The 22122-nt window shown below is 37.3% G+C and overlaps 1 protein-coding gene across 1 annotated transcript in view; it reads left to right on the plus strand.

Annotated features, from left to right (window-relative positions):
• Positions 1–21334, plus strand: part of LOC130088181 (pikachurin) — a 32209-nt gene extending 10875 nt beyond the window's left edge. Inside the window, exons 7-24 of the mRNA XM_056254832.1 lie at positions 1347–1513; positions 2360–2466; positions 5399–5798; positions 11121–11221; positions 11308–11408; positions 11894–12038; positions 12508–12697; positions 13364–13489; positions 15031–15274; positions 15398–15509; positions 16345–16461; positions 17473–17653; positions 19163–19186; positions 19314–19392; positions 19481–19624; positions 19735–19818; positions 19953–20056; positions 21179–21334. Of these exons, the coding sequence (XP_056110807.1) occupies positions 1347–1513; positions 2360–2466; positions 5399–5798; positions 11121–11221; positions 11308–11408; positions 11894–12038; positions 12508–12697; positions 13364–13489; positions 15031–15274; positions 15398–15509; positions 16345–16461; positions 17473–17653; positions 19163–19186; positions 19314–19392; positions 19481–19624; positions 19735–19818; positions 19953–20056; positions 21179–21330 (2578 nt within the window). The 3' untranslated portion in view covers positions 21331–21334. The remainder of the gene's footprint in view (positions 1–1346; positions 1514–2359; positions 2467–5398; positions 5799–11120; positions 11222–11307; positions 11409–11893; positions 12039–12507; positions 12698–13363; positions 13490–15030; positions 15275–15397; positions 15510–16344; positions 16462–17472; positions 17654–19162; positions 19187–19313; positions 19393–19480; positions 19625–19734; positions 19819–19952; positions 20057–21178) is intronic.
• Positions 21335–22122: the final 788 nt, after the last annotated feature.

Here is a 22122-nt window from a genome sequence, read left to right on the forward strand (position 1 = left end):
TTTAAAGGCATTCATCAACTTCATGAGGTGCATCCTTGGATGCTTCTTTAAAAAAATCATAAACTTGTGATGCAGCAGAAGTACCTTAAAATGTATACTAATTTATATTTATTATTATTAATATAAATATAATTATTAAAATGAATATCTGAAATCATTATAATACACATATATCACTTTTTTTTAAAGACATTCATACATTTGTTGACATGATTCATATTTATATTATATTTATGTACAAATTTCAAGCATTTTAACATAAACCGTAAAAATTCTCATATAGGAATATTTGTATATAATAAAAATTAACATAAGCTTTCAACATGGAACATAAGCTTTTAAATGGCATACATCCATATAGATCCATATAACAGTGTGTCAGTGAGTGCTGCTTTTTAAGGATGTGTCGAGTTAAAATTTGTTAAACCTTTAAAACCGTTTCTCTGTTCTGTTCCATTGCACTCTGTACACCTGTTTTATACTGCAAGCACATGTGTTCATTTTTTTGTCACATAATTTTTTTGAGTAGCAGATTGATGCATTATTATTTTTAAGATCATGAAAAAATCTGTAATGCTAAATATATTCAGTGGAGCGTGTCTAGGCGTCCACATATGTGCGTTTGGGTTTGAAATCGACATGTTTTTTTTACTCATTGATACCGTAATTATGCAGCATGATTCAATAGAGCAGTGTCCTCCAGCAGATTAGGAGATACCCCCCACTAGAGACTGTCTGCTTCTCAGATTAACAACCTTTCACATAATCTGGGTAACATAGCAGAAGCGGAAGTTGTCATGGTTTGATAAACTTCTATAGTGATGCAATGAAACTACAACAAATGTCATTTTTGCTTTCCCATTTATCTCAATAGCACCAGAAAACAATCCACCATAGATTACTATGACGTTCCAAATAGGAAAAAGCATTGAGAGATTGATTACATTGTTCAAAAGAGAGAAATATGTCAAATTTGCCTCAGCCATCGTATTAGAAACACATACGCAGCAGCGTTAACCAGTTTTCTGTAATTTAATGCTAAGGTAAGAAAGTGTAGTATTATGTACTTTTTTAAAAAGGTAGATTTACAATGTTAATTACTGTGGAAATGCTTCATCACAGTCTTTTGAAAAGGGTCCCAATCCACGTCCTTGCAAAACCCTAGCATCATCATTGCGAATTTTCCACAAGCAACTCTTACAGTTTCTTCAGATAATGTAAAAAAATAAAATAGTAGTGTTTTATAGTTAAAAGCTTACAGAATACAACTGTACTCTAATTCTTTCCATGATCAAAGAAAGCAGGACGACGGTTTGGTAATGTGTGTGTGTGTGTGTGTGTTGCAGGCCGGAGATGGACACTGAGTGGACGTACATCAGAGAGCCAATAGAGTCGAACTCTATGGTGCTCAAGGGTCTGATGCCTGACACGGAGTACCAGTTTGTCATCAGAGCCGTGAACGCACATGGGATCAGTCCTCCCAGTGCCATTAACAACCCCGTGCGCACACTCGGTAAGTTACAGCACTGGACATGACCTTAAGGTTGCTGGTGCCCTTGATTTGTCCCTATAATATTTGTACGGTGGATAAAAGGGTCTAAATGACTACTTATGTGTGGTTTGCATGTTTTTTATAATTGTACTAGTTAGAGTTTGGATGCTCCTCACAGATTTAAGGAGGGGGTTTTTCGTGTTCATGCTGGCTGGAAAGACCAGACTAATTAAATTAAGCATCTTAAAGCCTGCTCATTTTGAGGAAGACCCTCCTCAATGTCACACAAACACACTTGAGGAGGCTTACAGCTACAGTACTTACCCGCCCCCAACCCTCCAGCAGACAGATTAAGAGCATAGACCCCTACACACACATTTACAGTCCAATCACAGCAACTCATTCAGCTACACAGGTTCAAGAGAGCATTGGTCATAATTCGGTTGGCGTCGGCTTCCAACCAATTGGATTCAAAAACAACTGGATAAAGAGCACCTCACATGTAACCTTTAGGGTTGTGCGCCATTCAGAACTGAATCGGGCATGCCTTTTAACTCTTTCCCTTTTCAGTCATCTCTAGGCGCGTTCATATGTAAATGCGGTCGACAAAAGTGAATGTAAATGTGGTTCTCCCCTCGAAAATTTCAGGACAGAAGTGGTTGAAAGTGGACAAAAGGGACGAACAAATCAGAATTGTGTGCAACATGAACAAGCCTTAGAAACCTTCTATGTTTCTAAAAGTCAGATGTGTTCTGTGCATGAAATCATGGTGATTTTTTTGTCCTGCTAACTGTATTTATGAGGCCAAATGACAGAAGTACACGATCCCCTGCTTTAAAGTACATTAATCCCCTGCTTTAAAAACAGGTTCAATGGATGTAGGCAGTGGAGACTCTGACGTCTACATCTCAAACTCTGACAGGAAAGATGAGTTTGAAATCGATGACTCGGACTATGACGTCTTCGTTGAGGAGGTGAGCGATCTTTTGTGATTTTAATGGGGTCAAATTTACAATCAAATTTACCTTGATATTTTGACATGTAAGAGGTCATTGCACAATAAAAATATCATGTAAGTTTCAGAACTCAAAACTTCCTCATTAGTCCAAAAACAGCTTTTATTGTAACCAAGCTCCGAAGACGACTCGTTTCAGATTTCGTCACATTATGACTTGACCACCTCTGCAGAAGAAAATCAATGCCTACTTCTACATCATCGTGTCTTTCTTTGGCCCCGCCCACTGGCACATTAGTGAGATGAGAAGGAGAAAAGAGAGATGCAGGATCATTGGACTAAAAATAACATTACCTTCCATAGGATACTAATGCTAGGAATGGGGTTATTTATCTTTTTCAACTATGTGAATGTCTCAGTAGAGCATTATTAGTTGGTTCGGTTCATTTCACTGTGGATTATTTGGTAAATCAGTCACAATTTCGGCGCAGGCTTTGCAAACAGAATTTTACTGTAAGTTATGGACACGACAGTGATGCCACAACATGTAAGTAACTGTGTTAATTCTAATGCCTGATCTGTTATCAGGGATTTCTGATATGTAATGGTTTATGTACAGCCAGACGTTCTTTGTCTCAAAATCGTTTATTGCTGTTTACTGCATTAGTAAATCAAGCCAGTGACTAAAGTTAAACTGTCAACTTCACATTGTTTCTCTTAGTAGCATGAAAATAATATGTTATTTAAATTGTGATTAAAGGTGCCCTAGAATGTTTTTTTTTTTTTTTTTTTACAATGTTTCCTGGGTTACCCTTATAATGTTAGTATGTTTTTTAGATAAAAAATAATCATAATTTAGAAATAAATGGCATTTTTCCTAGCCTGCTTTTAGCCTCTGATTTGAACACTCTGTTTGAAGGGGCGTGTCTGCTGTGGGATTCAGTGTAACCGTGGCCTCTGCTGTGATTGGCTGACATGCTTGCATATGAAATAGCTACGCATTACATGTGAAACTCTCTCCCGAATACTTTTACTACTGCTATTATACGTTTTTACTATAACAGCTATCGAGATTAACGAATCGTGAGATGTTTTTAAAGTATTTAGATCTATTCCCATCACATAAAATGTTGCCGTGATGAGCATTGAGCAGATGACAGTGTGTTGATAGCGAGAATGAAGATCTAATCATTGCAAAGCAGTTTCTGCACTCTCTCTGCTTTCACCAATGCAAACACGATGATGTAAATACAGTAAGAGCTTCGTTGTGCAGTAACGTGCGTCATTGATTTCATAACGAGTTTGGCAAGTGTCCAGATAAACTCGCGCTGTGTGGAAAGATTGTTCTTTGATCGCTTTCTGTATATAATTTGTTCACAATTTAAATACGATTATTTTCATCCTACTAAAAGAAACGATGTGAAGCTGATAGTTTAGTCACGATTTTGAGAGAAAGATTACCTGTCTGAACTTGAACAATTACACATCAGAAAGTGTTGCTTGGTAGCTCGATCCGAGGCCAGCTCTGTATTTGCCCAAGTTGAGGAAACAGTCGGTGAAATGTTTGGAAATTTCCAGAGAAAATAAAATTAACCCATTGTTTCTTCAGAGGCTCAGATGAAGAAACTAAAAAATACTTTTGTGTTCATGTGTACATCCACACTGAGCAACTGCCATGCTTCGGCTGCGCAGTTCCGCCTGGCATTGAGGGCTGGCATTATGCAAATATTTGGAGGCGTACATATTAATGATCCCGACTGTTGCGTCACAGTCGGTATTGTGTGGAGAACCGACCGTTTTTCAGGGGTGTTTTTCATAAACGTGAATTAAGTTTGAGATTCACTCTATGTCATGTCCATGCACTGAACTCTTGTTATTTGACTATACCAAGGTAAATTCAATTTTGAATTATAGGTCACCTTTAAGTTATATAGGCCTACAGAAAGTAATCAAAGAACGCTCCCTTTATAATCGCTGGAGTTGTCAATCACAGCGCGAGTTTATCAGTGACTGAGTTCTGGACTCTCACCAAATATTATAATCAATGATGCTGTCTACACTGCACAATGAATCTCTTATTTACATCATGTTTGCACTGTTAGTTACGATGAAAGCCTTCGTGAGAGTGCAATTATCGATAAGATCACTGCATTTATATGCTCAACAGATAATTGAGAGAGTTTCACGTGTAATACTTATTTCATATGCAAATATGATAGCCAATCACAGCGGTGGGCGTTTACACTGAAGTCTCCCAACAGACACGCCCCTTCAATGATGTTAAAATCATACTAACTTAAAGGAACACTCCGACTTTTTGGGACTTTAGCCTATTCACCTTATCCCCCAGAGTTAGATAAGTCCATACATACCTTTTCCATCTCCGTGCGTGCTATAAGTCTGTTTGACGCACCCACCGCTAGCCTAGCTTAGCACAAAGACGGGATGTAAATGGTTGCAGCTAGCATACTAATCCAAATAAGTGACAAAATAACACAAACATTTTCCTATTTACATGTTGTGATTTGTATAGTCACAGAGTGTACAAAAAACGAAGTCACATGAGACACAGACATATTTTAACCGTATAAATCCTGGGAACTATATTCTCTGAAGGCGAAGCACTGCTACTTGGGCGGAGTGATAACCGCAGCACCTGAGACGCGCCGTGGTGAGGAGCAGAGAGTTCGTCTCAGGTGCTGCGGTTATCACTCCGCCCAATAGGCTAAAGTCCCAAAAAGTCGGAGTGTTCCTTTAATAAGTGCACCTCAGGAAACATTATAAAATAATTTTAAAAATGTAGTTCATGACCCCTTTAAAGAAACCTAAAACACATTAGAAGAGGCAAAACTCTATAAAAATTCTATAAATACAACTGTATACACAATAGACAACATATTGTCACTCAGTATGTGCTGTTATTAATTTTTCTGGCATTCTGTTTTTTGCAGATTAAGATTCCTAACAGTAAGAAAAGTGGCAGGCGGTCTCAGCTACGCTCCCGCATCGGGACTCCCGGTAACGGAAATGTTATTTATAGGATGCGTACACCTGCTTCCCAAAATATCTCATCAACAACAACTATAACCATGACAACGGTCGCTAGCTCCGCCTCCAGGACAACCACCACACCGGTTATACTGACAGGCGCCGCTCCTACTACGCCTCCTCCTGCGGTGCCATCTCCCAGCCCGTCAATGACACCGTGGAAAGGGGAAAGACCACGGGTCTACGACGTGTCATGTGACGAGACGGTCTGCCCTCCTGACAGCTTCTGCATCAATGATTACGATACCGGCGGCTCTCGATGTCACTGCAACCTCGGTCGCCAGGGAGAACTCTGCTCAGAAGGTTAGTTAGTTCTGTCTGTTTCAGAGTGAATATGCTGTGTGTAGTATTTGATAGTTTTGTTAGATTACTAATACGATTTCACTGTGGGCGGGGCTTCGCAACACAAAAATTCATCTGGAAGTGATTTTACCGGTTTGCTAACATTCCAGGAGACTTAAAGGGATAGGTTACCCAACAATTTTAATTGGTTATCATTTACTCACACTCAAAACAAAATAAAAATTAAATTCAAAATATTTAAAAAGAAACTATAATAGTATATCAGTAATACTAAAATAACAGCGGTTTCAATTTAGTCCCTGTTTTGGAACATGGGGAAAACCTGGGTTGAAAACTGAAATATGTCTTTTAAATTCTAATTAAATTCCAGAATTTGAATTGAGGTAGAAAACAGGAAAACAATTGCAATTTGATATTGAATGTAAATATTAATTGAATTGAATTGATGATTTTCAAAGAAATATTCAAATTTCAAAGATACTCAAATAAATTTATATGCATGTAATGTGTGCAGTGCCAGCTATAGAAATGAGCATTTAGATGTTTTTATATATTTCATCATATTTAATAGTTAACTTTGGTTGACCAGGTTGGAACAGCGTTATTTTAGTATTTATATACAACTCTTGTATTTATTAATATTTTGAATAGCTTTTATTTTTATATTTTCAGGTTTCATTTTAATTTGAGTAATTTAGTTTTTATGCTTTTGTCATTTTCATTATTATTATTTTTTGTTAAATATTTCTATTTAGCCTTAATTTGTTTTGTTTTGTTGTGGTAACCCTCATCTTGTTCCAAAACAGTTTGTTTCTTTATTCTGTATAATATAAAAGAAGATATTTTGAGCATTTTATTTTTTGTTCATATTGTCAATGGGCATATTGTCAATATTGGAGTCAATGGGCTCCAATATTGTTTGGTTCCCAATGTTTTTCAAAATATCTTGACTTTTAAAAGTCAAACAGGTTTAGAATGACTTGAGGGTGAGTAAATGATGACAGAGTTTTCATTTTTGGGTGAAGTATCCCTTTAAATGGTGTTATTGAATTAGACCGCGTCCTCTCACCGACACCCTGCCCTCTAAGGACACATGTCTGCAAACCTAAACATGCAACATTAACCATGCAGATAGAGGGTGCTTCTCATTTCTTATTTGCGCATCCTGGTTTCCTTTCTTCTCTTTCCTCTGTCTTAGCTCCACCCCCTTAAAGGGATAGTTCACTTTGAAATTAATTTTTGATATGTTTTAGCTTACCTCAAGGGCATCCAAGATGTAGGTGTCTTTGTGTCCACAGTATTTTCAATTTTGATATTTTTAGGTCAAACCGTTCTTGTCTGTCGGTCATATAATGCAGCCTTTCTCAAACTTTTTTCAGTCGGGGCACCTTTCAAAAGTGCATAAAATCTCAAGGCACCCCAGTGTAAAATATAAATTAAAAACACTGCATAACCCAAATGTAAATGCAAATGTCCTGTTTATTTAGACAGAACAGTAATGAACAGAGCATAATACGAACTGTAAATAACAATAACAATAATAATAACAACTTTACAGGGCTATCACTTTTGTGAAAAAATCCTGATCGATTTTTGAGACATAAACCGACGTTCATTGAATCGATTGTAAAATCGATTTTCCATGTCTAAAGACGTTTCCATTTTCAGCGCCAAATATAGGCAAATCCACGGACAACTAACAGGCATTAGGAGGACGAGCGTAAAGAGTGCGCTTGAGACGCGCACAAGTCAGCAATATTTCTGATGATTTATTGGCATGAAGTTTCGTGCACAATGACAAACAGGAGTGCAAGATTCTCGAAAAACAATAAGCAGAGTGGACTGCCATAACATCAATGAAAAACATTACTGCAGGCTTCAACATGGCTGTGTTTACTATTAGAAATGTCAAACAAATTTCGGCCAACGTAGGCGATTGTAGGCCGGATCTGTATCTGTATGCATGGGACTGTCTGAATACCGGCAGAATTCACATTTTTGTTGTAAAAAGAGACACGTTATGCAGAAGTATACCGGTAGTATAGTTTGTATGTGTGTTTGTCAGAGCCTGCAGTTGCTGTGTGACGCGCGTTCGCGCGGTCGGTGTTGTTGCTATAACGCGTTGCTATGGGTTGCGTCACTTGCGTCAAGTTGTGTGTGTGTCTTGCTTCGGTCTTGTGAGACGGATTTTTATGGTTAATTTTATATATATATATTTATCTAAAATGAATTTACAATTTTATTAATACGTTCATATGTTTAAAAAGAAGAATGTATTTATGTAAATTCAAATATATATATATATATATATATATATATATATATATATATATATACTGTATATATATATATATATATATATATATATATTTTTTTTTTAGCCTACGTAATTTTTTGGCGGCACCCCTGACAAAGTCAGGGGGCACCCCAGTGTGCCGCGGCACCCACTTTGAGAAAGGCTGATATAATGCAGGTCTATGGTCACCACCTCAAAGAGCATGCACAGAGAAGTCCAAATTAAACATGATTTAATGACTCGTAAATGTAAGTACACATTGATGGCCTAAGACACGAAACGAGCGGTTTGTGTGAGAAAACGAACAGTATTTATATCGTTTTTACCTCTTGTAACCACAGCCACGTCCAAGTGATCTGAGGGCGCGAGCGCTTCGGTCTTTTCCGGAAAGCACCGGAAGTGATCTTTCGCGTGTGTACGTCACTCATACAATTGTTTTATTTTTTTGGAATTGTTTTCTTTTACGACGGTTTAAACATCCCCGAATAAGCGCAAATTAGTACCCTTTTAATTAGCCGTCTTACCTACAATCTCTTCTCTGTGTAAACAATGAGTGACGTACACGCGCGAGGTTTCACTTCCGACGCTTTCCGGAAGACCGAACCACCCGCGCCCTCAGATCACTTGGACGTGGCTGTGTTTACAAGAGGTAAAAACGATATAAATACTGTTCGTTTTCTCACACAAACCGCTCGTTTCGTGTCTTAGGCCATCAATGTGTACTTACATTTACGAGTCATTAAATCATGTTTAATTTGGACTTCTCTGTGCATGCTCTTTGAGGTGGTGACCATAGACCTGCATTATATGACCGACAGACAACAACGGTTTGACCTAAAAATATCAAAATTGAAAATACTGTGGACACAAAGACACCTACATCTTGGATGCCCTTGAGGTAAGCTAAAACATATCAAAAATTAATTTCAAAGTGAACTATCCCCCTTAAGATGCGAGGGAAGGATACACCTGTGTATCCTCGTTTATGACTCCTCAGGAAGCTTCCTCATTCCTCGCGGCGTAATTAGACAATTGAGATGTCCTTCAAGATGGCTGAGTACGAGGAAGCATCAATTTGAGTATTGAGAAGCACCCAGTGTTTTGCTGACTGGTTAAACAAGTGTGAACTGTGTCCAGTGTTGCCAAGTCTGCAGTTTTCCTGTGGAATTGGGCTACTTTTACGGTGTTGCAACTTGCTACATGTTTTTTTTTTGTTGTTGTTGTTTTTTCGTGGGTTGCAGCAACCCCAAACTAACCAACACATTTCTCCAAAAGTTTGATTAAATAAGATCAAGAACCTTAGAAATCTACTAACCACTCTCTCAGATGCTTGAAGAATTTGTCTCTTTTCCTTTTTCATTTGATTGTTTCCTCCATCTGTCTCTCTCTTGTCTTCTCTGAGGTCTGTTGGGAGTGTGTAATCTTTGAGAATGGCGGTTTGCATGTGCTGTTGTATATTCCCCTGGGATTTCTCTTTCTGTCTAACCTTTTCAGAGCGAGCTCAATAACATTTTTAAAACAAGTTGACTCCACAGACTAGATATTGCTTCATTGTTCTAAATCTCTCACAGTATTGCATACCAGTTTCAATATGTTTAAATGCAATACAAGTTTTGCTGAAAATTGCCATTTCTTGAAATCTCATTATTCTAGTGAGCTGAACTAATTTTGAGTGTCAAAAGTAACATCATCTTGGGTAATAAAAGCCTAGTAGACATATATATATATATATAACACATATTCCTTCAGCCTCTAGGGGGAGCACTTATGCTTTCCATTAGTTCCAAACTTACACTATGGGGCCCTGACATGACATGCGGACAAAAAATATGTATATCATGGACGTGGTCATGAATTAACAATTCGTTTCCTTGACTTATTACTATGTCAGCGCATTTTACTAATTCGTTCTCTATAGTTTTAAGTGAATCGTGGCCACGTTGTAATAATTTGTCCTAGTTTTAGTTAGGCTATATCAAAACAAGGAAACGAATTAGTTCAACTTGGTCACCATTTACTAAAATGAGGGAAAAAATTGTTTTTGTCATGGGAACAAATTCTTAATTCGTGGTCGCAATATATATATATATATATATATATATATATATATATATATATGCTTTTAAGGGCATTTTTGTTGGACTTCTGTTGTGGTCTGTCTTTCTTTTAGTCTATATTCCTAGTGGAGAAAGATGGTCGATTTTAAATATTAATATCTGTTAAAAGTGTATTTTCTGACCTTTTATTTGTAGCACTAGCAACAGTTTGGCTGGAGTCAGAATTTTTTTTTTTTTTTTTGAAAGAAATTAATATTTTTTAAGCAAGGGTACATTTAATTAATCAAAAGTAAAGACATGTACAATTTTACAAAAGACATTTCAAATAATTGCTGTTCTTTTGAACTTTCTATTCATCAAAGAATAATGAAAAAAAAAAGGAATTGTGCACAAAAACAGTTTCCACAAAAATATTAAGCAGCATGACAGGTTTCAACATTGATAATGGTAAGAAATGTTTCTTGAGCAGCAAATCATATTATAATGATTTCTGAAGGATCATGTGACACTGAAGACTGGAGTAATGATGCTGTAAATTTAGCTTTGATCACAGGAATAAATTACATTTTACAATATACTTAAATACAAAACAGTCTAAATTTGAATAAAATTTCACAATATTTCCGACCTCAAACTTTTGAACAGTAGTTTAGGTGCCCTTCAGTTTGGGTTTAATTAGGGTTTGTGCTAAGAGTCATGTTGTAGCTCTGTGTGTGAATGTGACATGGCAGTAATGAACTATGGGATTTGTGCCCAAGAGATGAAACGCTCTGTAACCCCAACTCCGTCACAGAAGAAGATACCGGGCCAGAAAGCTTGTCCAAACGGACTGAAAGAAATCATTTTCCATGACCTTCAGTCACAGTGTTTGGCTCTATAGACTCCCAAGTAATGTAACACAGTATACTGAGGGTGTGTATGCAAAAAAAGATTTCAAAACTAATGTAACCACACATCTGTGTTCTGCAGGTCTGATGGTAAATTTCCCGAAGTTCTATGGCTATTCTCACATGACGTTTGAACCCCTTAAAAACTCGTACCAGGGCTTCCAGATCAGCCTGGAGTTTAAGGTATAATCACATATACAGGCAGACTTTGAAGCGTTTGAGAGGTTTATGAGTCCGGACTCTTATGAATCACTGCTTTGACCTCTCAGGCAGAGGCTGAGGATGGATTGCTGTTGTATTGTGGAGAGAATGAACATGGTCGAGGAGATTTCACCTCCCTGGCCCTCGTACGGGGGAAACTACACTACAGGTATCTCCAATTTAATTTGAGTCTTAATTATGGTTCTTGCAAACACTTTAATCTCCACAATTTCCTGATGTTACTTTTCAGTTCATGTAGATTTCAACCAAGCTTTGGTTTGTAGCCATTTTGCACCTTAGATGTGCTCTGTATTTGAAATAACTGTACTTCATACTTCATACAGACCTTATGAACTATTACAATACATACATTCACACACAATCCTATTAATATTTGCATACTGGATTGTCATCATTTGTTTGTTTGTTGCTCTGTTGCTTATATTGAATCATGATTGTTCTTTCCACTTATATCTATTCATCTATTTAGCTAAAACTATAATTTTTTCATTGTTTTACATAAAATATTTTTTTTGCTTCCTTGCAAGTGCAAATTATACTTCTGCTATTGAGTCTTGATTCATTTCTTAATTTTTTTAATTCTCTGAATTTAGATTGATTATTAGTAATTGATCTTGACTATCATGTGCGCAGGTTTAACTGCGGTACGGGGGCGGCGCAGATCGTGAGTGACAGCTCCATTGTGATTGGTCGGTGGCACACTGTCACAATATTTCGAGACGGCATGAATGGCTGGCTACGATTAGATAACGACACACCGGTATCAGGCCGTTCTCAGGTACGCATGCCCTAATACACAAACACAGCATACCGTGATATTCACACGTACACAGTTGGTTTTGTGTCATACACTGCATTGACCAATCAGCATCCAGGGGCTGGTTGCTAGTCTTACAAGTTAGACATAACATAAATAAGACTGTTCATAACCTTTTTAAAAAATCAGTTACATAAAAACATAGACTGGCCTAATTTGATGCCAAAAAGTAAGACTGGTTGCCCCTTGACTAACTGCTAGTGGCTCATACTAGATCTTAAGATGCTGTCTTAACATAATGGCTATGTTATGCAACTGGCCCCAGGACTATAAAATGTATCTAACAACCTCTATTCTTTGTCTCTCTCTCTCTCTCTCTCTCTCTCTCTCTCTCTCTCTCTCTCTCTCTCTCTCTCTCTCTCTCTCTCTCTCTCTCTCTCTCTCTCTCTCTCTCTCTCTCTCTCTCTCTCTCTCTCTCTCTCTCTCTCAGGGTCAGTACACTAAAATAACATTCCGCACGCCTTTGTTTTTGGGTGGTGCTCCGAATGGCTATTGGCTGGTGAGGGCAGTGGGGACCAATCGTGGGTTTCAGGGCTGCATGCAGAGTCTGACGGTCAACAGTAAAGCCTCTGACATCCGACCCTGGCCTAAAGGAAATGCACTGAGCGGAGCAGACATTGGTTAGTTGGAGAATAACTATAAGTGTGTCCAAATAAGTTTTGTCTAAAGTTTCTTCTTTTTCTCAAATGTTTTGTTTAAAGTATGCATGTTTATTTTTCTTTGGAATAAATATCACTTGCTTTGCTATTTTGAGTTGATGAAAAGCTATCAATTAAATCATAAATGTAAAATTAAAATACATACGGTAATTTTAAAAGTAATAGCAATAAAAATAAAACACTTTTTATTTGTTTACCTGCTTAAAATCTCAGGAGGTAAAAGTAAATATTTTACACTAACATTCGCAATTTGTGGTCGTAAGATACTTTTTTTTTTATACGTTTATTCAGCAAGGATGCATTCAATTAATCAAAAGTGACAAGAATGCATCACTGGAATAAATTACATAAATGACATTTTAAAATATATTAACATAGAAAAAGTTATTTTAAATTGTAATAATATTTCACTACAATAATGCTTTTACTGTATTTTTGACCAAAATAAACACACCCTTGCTGAGACTTCATTTTATTATTAAAATTATAAAACATTACTGACCCCAAACTTTATCCGTAGTGTAGTGATCTAATGCAATGATATATAGGCATGTTTAAATGTCCACATACTTATAGGGATCACTGTGTATGTGTTCAAAGCATCTTCCTCTCTTCTGTGTGTTTCAGGCGAGTGCAGCAACAGTGTGTGTGAGAAGGTCACCTGTGCTAATGGAGGAATCTGCTTTGCCAACCGAGCCGATGGCTTCATCTGCCTGTGCCCTCTGGGCTATAAGGGCTTCCTCTGTGAGGAGAGTGAGTCACCCTCACACACACACACACACACGCTTTGTGGCAGTAACAAGAACCACTCACATTTATAATTTCTAGTATATACTAAGTCAAGTGGTTTTTAATATCTCTTCCCTCCTGTGTGCTGGGGAATCCTTGTGAAAAAGTAACACATTTCTGCATACTTTTAAAAAGAGTACTTATTACAGAAATAATATATTTTTGAAAGAATATACTTAAATGCAAACCTATTGTTATAGAATTGGACACTTAATTGCATGTTATAATTCAATGAAAATGTATTATAGCTTAAATTTATATTAAATGCAGTTATCTAAACTTCAGAGTGCATTTTTGACCCGCTTAAGTACATCTTTATATGTAATTGCATAATTACTTATGGTGTCTTTGAAATATGGTTAGTGTACTGACAAGCATTTATGGTATAACTAAAATATACTACTGTAATTTCTATTGAAACATGTATGTCATGCATTTAGATATATATGCAATTTTACATATGTAATGATAAAGTTGCAATTTAGTACATTTAAAATATATTTGCTTTAAATGTAATCTCAAAAAACACTAAAGTTAAAATTATAATCAAGTACTTTACATGTGCTTTAGTATGTTAGTCATCACATCAAAATAAGTGTACTTTAAAGCACGACTAAAGATTAAAACATAATGATTTAAAAGTGCACTTTTTAAGAAATGGTCATTAAAATGTACTCTATCTGCAAATATTTTTTTTTTTTCCAAAAAACATGCTTTTAGGATTTATAGTGCACATTTAATACAACTAACCACACTTCTTTTTCACAAGAGAAGAAACGAAAACACCACAGTGGAAAAACATATATATATATGACATACATACAGTTCACATTCAGGAACCATGACAAATGAAGTAGCAATAATAATAAATACAATTGTAACTGCACAGAATAATAAACTTATTTACGTAGACACTAAAAACACATAAATCTGCAGTTATCTGTGAACATATTAACAAATGAGGAAGAAGTAATTGTACAATTACAATTTCAGGTTTCAAAATGAATATTGCAATATTATAAATATCGTTTATCAGAAATGTCAGATCATAAATATCAACTGCAAATGCCATTTTTATCCACCAATTGCGACCAATCACACTGGCTGCGTCGGAAATCACATACTAGGTACTTATTTTGAATAAGTAATTACTTCACGACCGCTAAAGAAATATGTTTTATATAGTATGAGTGTAATCTGGACATACTACATTCACCATGCTGTCATTATCATGTGACCGACCAGCGTCAGTTACGTCACTTCACTGCCATTCACAAATTCTCTCCCGTGGCCTCATGGGATAGTAAAGTGTCCATCTTATGCAAAATAATCTCGCTGGAAGTAGTAGATCATCCGGGTACTTTTTGCCTACTCTTTTATGAGTACTGTGAATTCAGACATACACTACTTTTGTCACATACTGTTTTTCACCTACTATATAGTGTGGAAGTATGCGATTTTGGATGCAGCCACTGACCCGACTTCATATTTCTCAATGGTTCCAGGTTTCCTGTTGTCTCTACCCCAGTTTAACGAGAGCATGTTCTCGTACGCCAGCGCCCCCTGGCCTCAGCCCTCCCACAACTACCTGTCCTTCATGGAGTTTGAGGTGACCTTCCAGCCGACCAATCCCGACGGCACGCTCCTCTACACCGATGATGCCGCCAGCCGGGACTTCCTGTCAGTCAGCCTGGTGGACGGATATGTGGAGTTTCGCTTCGACTGCGGCTCGGGTGCCAGTGTTATCAGGTTGAGTATACAGTGGAAATGCTAAACATTTGAGTCCCTTTCCCGTTTTAGTAGATGACTGTGAATCCACAGCTGTCAAATATTGTGTAGGACCAGAAACTATATTTTTGCTTCTGTTGACAGGAGTGAAGAGGCCGTCACTTTGGATGTGTGGCATGAGTTGCGTGTGTCTCGAACAGCAAAAAATGGCATTCTACAGGTAGACAACCAGAGACCAGTGGAAGGCATGGCAGAGGTGAAGAGATTTTTATATTATTTTTAATCATATACACTAGCGTTTAAAAGTTTGGGGTTGGTACGTTTAATTTTTTGGGGGGGGATAAAAGTATCTTATGTTTACCAAAGCAGCATTTATTTGATCAAAAATACAGTAACATAGTATAGTAATATTGTGAAATATTATCACAATTTGTTTTGTATTGTAATATATTGTAAAATGTCATTTATTCCTGTGATCAAAGCTGAATTGTCAGCATCATTACTCCAGTCTTCAGTGTCACATGATCCTTCAGAAATCAGTCTAATTTGCTGCTTCAAGAAGCATTTCTGATTATTAGCAATGTTTAAAACATTCGTGCTGTGGGTAATATTTTTTTTATATTTATTTTTATATTTTTAAATATATTTTTTGGAAACTGTTATAAAAATGAACGAATAGAAAGTTCAGAAGAACAGCATTTATTTGAAATATAAATCTTTTTTAGCATGTCACTTTTGATCAATTGAATGTGCCCTTGCTCTAATTTAAAAACAATCTTAACTTTTTGGTAGTGTATTTGGATTTTAAATGAATATAGTCATATACCTTTACACATTTATTTCCAATATACACATTTAGAACTGGACTACATTCTTGTATATTATTTTATTTATTGCTTTAATGACAGACTGAAAACCTTTTAACACTTTTCATGTTGTATGGGCTATTGTGCATCAGATAATGACAACAAAATCTATTCTATCAGAAATAAATGTATAATACAAGGGATCTGAATGCTTTCTTAGGTTATTTTGTATGTATATATTGTAATAATAATAATAATCATCTTTCTCTCTCTTCTCTTTCTCAGGGTGCATTTACACAGATAAAGTGTAGTTCTCCTCTGTATATTGGAGGAGTTCCTAATTATGATATTACTAAGACGAGCGCTGGCGTCCTGAGACCCTTCAGTGGAACGGTTCAGAAGGTACTAGTTTAGACAGTAGATACTGGTTAAAGATACTACAAACACCCAAAGCCCCCTGACATCCACATAACAACGTTAACAAATAATCATGATTTTAAGTAGCTTAAATTCAACTGCAGTTAATTCAATATGAGACCGAAGATGTGTAGTTAGTGTTAGCTGCATCACAGGAGCTTTAAAGGGATAGTTCACCCAAAAGTGAAAATTCTGTCATCATTTACTCACTCTCGTGTCATTCCGCTTTATATGATGAACAGATTTAATTTAGGCTTTTATTCACATATAAACATTCATCAACTCACACATCAGTTGTGGTAAACGGAAGCTCAAGCATGTTTGTTTGACGTGTGACAACCAATGAGGTTCATTCTCGTGTTACGCATCATGTTTGAGCTTCAGCAAGAACCAATGAGGTTCATTCTCGTGTTACGCATCATGTTTGAGCTTCAGCAAGAACCAATGAGGTTCATTCTCGTGTTACGCATCATGTTTGAGCTTCAGCAAGAACCAATGAGGTTCATTCTCGTGTTACGCATCATGTTTGAGCTTCAGCAAGAACCAATGAGGTTTGTTCTTGTACGTCAAGCAAGTACTGTTAAGCGTCTTTTCATGGTCGCTGATCAATGTTTATATGTGAACAAAAGCCTAAATTCAATCTGGTCAGCATATAAAGTGATCGAGTCTCTTCAGAAAATTTGGACTAAACCGCTCAATTCATATGGATTAGTTTTACGATCTCTTTAGGACCTTTTTTAAAGCGTCAAAGTGGTAGTTGTCAATGGAGGCACAGAAATCTCTCAGATTTCATCAAGAAAATCTTCATTTGTGTTCTGAAGATTAACGAAAGTCTTACAGGTTTGGAACGAGTAAATGATGACAGAATTTTCATTTTTAGGGCAACTAACCCTTTAATCATCAGAATCTGACTGTTTACTACTGTTTGTGTGTGATCCATGTGCAGATTTCATCTTAAAATGGTAAAATAATTTCCAGTCTTTCCTCCTGACCCAGATCTCTCTGAATGACCGCAGTATAGAGCTGAATCCAGGTCAGGCTTTTGGGGTGAACGTGTTGAACGCAGCTCACCCATGTGTGGAGAACCCGTGTGCTAATGGGGGAACATGCAGACCCAAGTGGGACGGATACGACTGTGACTGTGCGCTTGGGTATGATGGGAAACACTGCCAGAAAGGTGAGAAAACACACACACAACTCTAAAGGATATACTGTATATGCTCCTATAATGGCTTATTATTTCATCAGGCTTTTTTAAATACAAAATTACATAAAAGAAATGCAAATAACTGAATGATGATAACTGAAAACAGTGCAGACTACTTACCATTGCATATTTCACATTACACTCACCTAAAGGATTATTAGGAACACCTGTTCAATTTCTCATTAATGCAATTATCTAATCAACCAATCACATGGCAGTTGCTTCAATGCCTTTAGGGGTGTGGTCCTGGTCAAGACAATCTCCTGAACTCCAAACTGAATGTCAGAATGGGAAAGAAAGGTGATTTAAGCAATTTTGAGCGTGGCATGGTTGTTGGTGCCAGACGGGCCGGTCTGAGTATTTCACAATCTGCTCAGTTACTGGGATTTTCACCCACAACCATTTCTAGGGTTTACAAAGAATGGTGTGAAAAGGGAAAAACATCCAGTATGCGGCAGTCCTGTGGGCGAAAATGCCTTGTTAATGCTAGAGGTCATAGGAGAATGGGCCGACTGATTCAAGCTGATAGAAGAGCAACTTTGACTGAAATAACCACTCGTTACAACCGAGGTATGCAGCAAAGCATTTGTGAAGCCACAACACGCACAACCTTGAGGCGGATGGGCTACAACAGCAGAAGACCCCACCGGGTACCACTCATCTCCACTACAAATAGGAAAAAGAGGCTACAATTTGCAAGAGCTCACCAAAATTGGACAGTTGAAGACTGGAAAAATGTTGCCTGGTCTGATGAGTCTCGATTTCTGTTGAGACATTCAGATGGTAGAGTCAGAATTTGGTGTAAACAGAATGAGAACATGGATCCATCATGCCTTGTTACCACTGTGCAGGCTGGTGGTGGTGGTGTAATGGTGTGGGGGATGTTTTCTTGGCACACTTTAGGCCCCTTAGTGCCAATTGGGCATCGTTTAAATGCCACGGCCTACCTGAGCATTGTTTCTGACCATGTCCATCCCTTTATGGCCACCATGTACCCATCCTCTGATGGCTACTTCCAGCAGGATAATGCACCATGTCACAAAGCTCGAATCATTTCAAATTGGTTTCTTGAACATGACAATGAGTTCACTGTACTAAAATGGCCCCCACAGTCTCCAGATCTCAACCCAATAGAGCATCTTTGGGATGTGGTGGAACGGGAGCTTCGTGCCCTGGATGTGCATCCCACAAATCTCCATCAACTGCAAGATGCTATCCTATCAATATGGGCCAACATTTCTAAAGAATGCTTTCAGCACCTTGTTGAATCAATGCCACGTAGAATTAAGGCAGTTCTGAAGGTGAAAGGGGGTCAAACACTGTATTAGTATGGTGTTCCTAATAATCCTTTAGGTGAGTGTATTTTGCGTTTGGCTTTAGACTGAGACGTTGCTTTGATATTCTTTGCAGACTTCTTCCATAACACTTCAAACCCTTTCTTAAGCTTATTTTATTCTGTTTTGTGCTCTCATTGTGCAGAATGTGGGAATTATTGCTTAAACAGTAAGTGCTTAAGGCAGGCTCTCATTTGTTTACTGAGTAACAAGAATGGCTTTAGTGAATTTATGATGTGTGCTGCCATCTAGTGGACGTTAAATAACTCTGCACTCTTTTACTTTTGTTGGATCAGCTGTTACTGAATCAATAGAGATCCCTCAGTTCACTGGACGCAGCTATCTGACATATGACAACAGAGATATCCTCAAAAGGTAAAGTGCTTTTGCTTTCACATTATATTCTCCATGTGAAGGTTCTGTGCATACATGCATCCTAATATAATGTTGCATGTCTCTGCAGGATATCAGGTTCCAGAACAAACATGTTCATGCGTTTTAAGAGCACGTCCAAAGACGGTCTTTTACTATGGCGGGGGGACAGTCCAATGAGAGCCAACAGTGACTACCTGTCTCTCGGCCTTCAAGACGGAGCGCTCATTTTCAGGTATAACGACATGTCCGCTCGCGTCTGCGTGTTACATTCATGCATTTTTGCAGACAATTTACAATAGAGGATCAAAAGCATCACCCTAACATCACTTATTCTCCTTACAGTTATAATCTTGGTAGTGGAGCCGCCACTGTGGTCGTTAATGGCACATTTAGTGATGGGAAATGGCACAGAGTGAAGGCTGTCAGGTCAGCATCATTATTCAGCATGTCTTTCTTCATAGACTGTCATATGTAGATGAATTTGAGGCAATTTGCACCATTTAAAAGCGCTGTAGCTTTACAGAGTTTTACCAAGCCTTCATGTTTGTCTCTGTTTGAAGGGATGGCCAGTCTGGTAAACTAACTGTCGATGATTACGGAGCTAAAACGGGCAGATCTCCGGGTAAGATGAGACAGCTCAACATCAACGGTGACCTTTACATTGGTAAGAAGCAACACAAGCTAATTTTAATGATAAAGATGAAAAAAGTCAGCATGAAAAGGAAGTTGTGATTGTGTTTTCTTCCCTATTGTGAATTATATCCATTCTCGAACAAGAAAAGATGTAGGGTGGGACTTGATATTGTCATGGGGAATTGATTGGATGGTTGTGGTTTGCTATTGGTGGATCTCGTGAGTGACAGGTTGCCCCGCCCTCACGCCAGTAAACACATCATCAGAGAAGAGAAGAGATGATGCTGTGAGAGGAAGGGGAAGTCATTTTGATTAAAGATTATTAGGGGAACAAGAGTAAAAAACTAGTGATGAGCACAGATAAATCATTTATAATAGATACTGCAATATTCCATAAAATACAAGAGTTTTCCATTTTGATTTCATGGTGACTTTAATTATGCTGATAATAATGACAATAGATGTTAAAATAAAAAAATGTAATTACACTACCGGACAAAAAAAATTAACTATTTTATTCAGAAAGGATGCGTTAAATTAATCAAAAGTGACAGTACAGACAGTTATAATGTTTTAAAAGATTTCTATTTCAAATAAATGCTGTTCTTTTGAACTTTCTAAAGAATCCTGCAAAACTGTATCAAGATTTCCACAAAAATATAAAGCAGCACGACTGTTTTCAACATTGTTAAATACTCATAAATATTTCTTGAGTATCAAATCAGCATATTAGAATGATTTCTGAAGGATCATGTGACACTGAAGACTGGAGTAATGATGCTGAAAATTCAGCTTTGCATCACAGGAATAAATTACATCTTAAAATATATTTGAATAGAAAAGACTTCTTTTAAATTGTAATCATATTTCAGTTTTACTCTACTGTAATCAAATAAATTATGCTTTGGTGAGCAATAAGAGATTCTTTCAAAAACATAATAAAGTTAAACTGAGAGGGGTTATAGCACTTACATATTGTTGTCCTACTGTTAGTTTAACTGCTTCTATTGTTCTCATTTGTAAGTCGCTTTGGATAAAAGCGTCTGCTAAATGAATAAATGTAAATGTAATAATAAAAAATCTTACTGACTTCTGAACAGCAGTGTGTGTGCGGGTATTTGTCTAGTTTGAAAGTTTCACTCTGTCTCTCCAGGTGGGATGAAGGAGATTGCGTTGCACACTAACAGGCAGTACATGCGAGGTTTAGTGGGATGCATTTCTCATTTCACTCTCGCCACGGACTACCATCTGTCTCTGGTGGACGATGCAGCTGACGGCAAGAACATCAACACCTGCACCAACTGAACACCAGCGACCCAAGAACAGCATATCCACGTGTACTCTTCAAAAATAACCACCACAACTTATGAATATCAGGAACAGCAGCTCACAAATATCACTGACTTCAGCTGAGAAGATCATCAATAAGCTGTAAGATAATTAAAGACCCAAACATTACCCTCCATCTGATGAAAAGCATCTAGCTTGGTGTGATGAAGATAAAGATAAATTCTCCGTTATACACCAACTCCTGCTATAACAGTCAGAGTTGGAGTTTTTTAGCTTCCGCACTTTCCCTGAATTAACTGAAAGGTTTTCAACCATGTCATTGAATCGTGGTAAATGACTAAATGTTATCATATATAATAAGTGAGCATGCAGATGTTTGAAGACAGGGCGAGCTCAGAGGTTATTTATTCCTTATGCAAAATTTACTGCATAGAATTACTTTTTATTTTTCAAATATACAACTCTCCTGTTATGGCTCTTATGAATCAGCAACCAATTCCTGTTCAAACCTAGTCAGGTGTATTTACATTGTTCCCTACAAGAGCAATGATTGGGGCAACTGTATTTTTGTTTATTGTTTGTTTGTTTGTTTTTTATCATTAATTTTGTATCAGTATTTAGACTGCTGAATTAATAGATGAAGATTCATTCTGAGGAATATAGCTTTTGAAGAGTCAGGCTGTCATAGAGTAGTGTCTCTCTCTCTCTTCTGAGGTAAAATATTTGCACTGTGAGTTTTTAGGCTGCTAGTGGTGGAAGGACAAAGTGATGTGATTTGTCTTTTGTATCAGAGGCTCTGCCTCTCTT

This window comes from Rhinichthys klamathensis, unplaced genomic scaffold (genome assembly GCF_029890125.1).
Source record: "Rhinichthys klamathensis goyatoka isolate OS25496 unplaced genomic scaffold, OSU_Roscu_1.1 h1tg000114l_1, whole genome shotgun sequence".
Taxonomy (NCBI): Eukaryota; Metazoa; Chordata; class Actinopteri; order Cypriniformes; family Leuciscidae; genus Rhinichthys; species Rhinichthys klamathensis.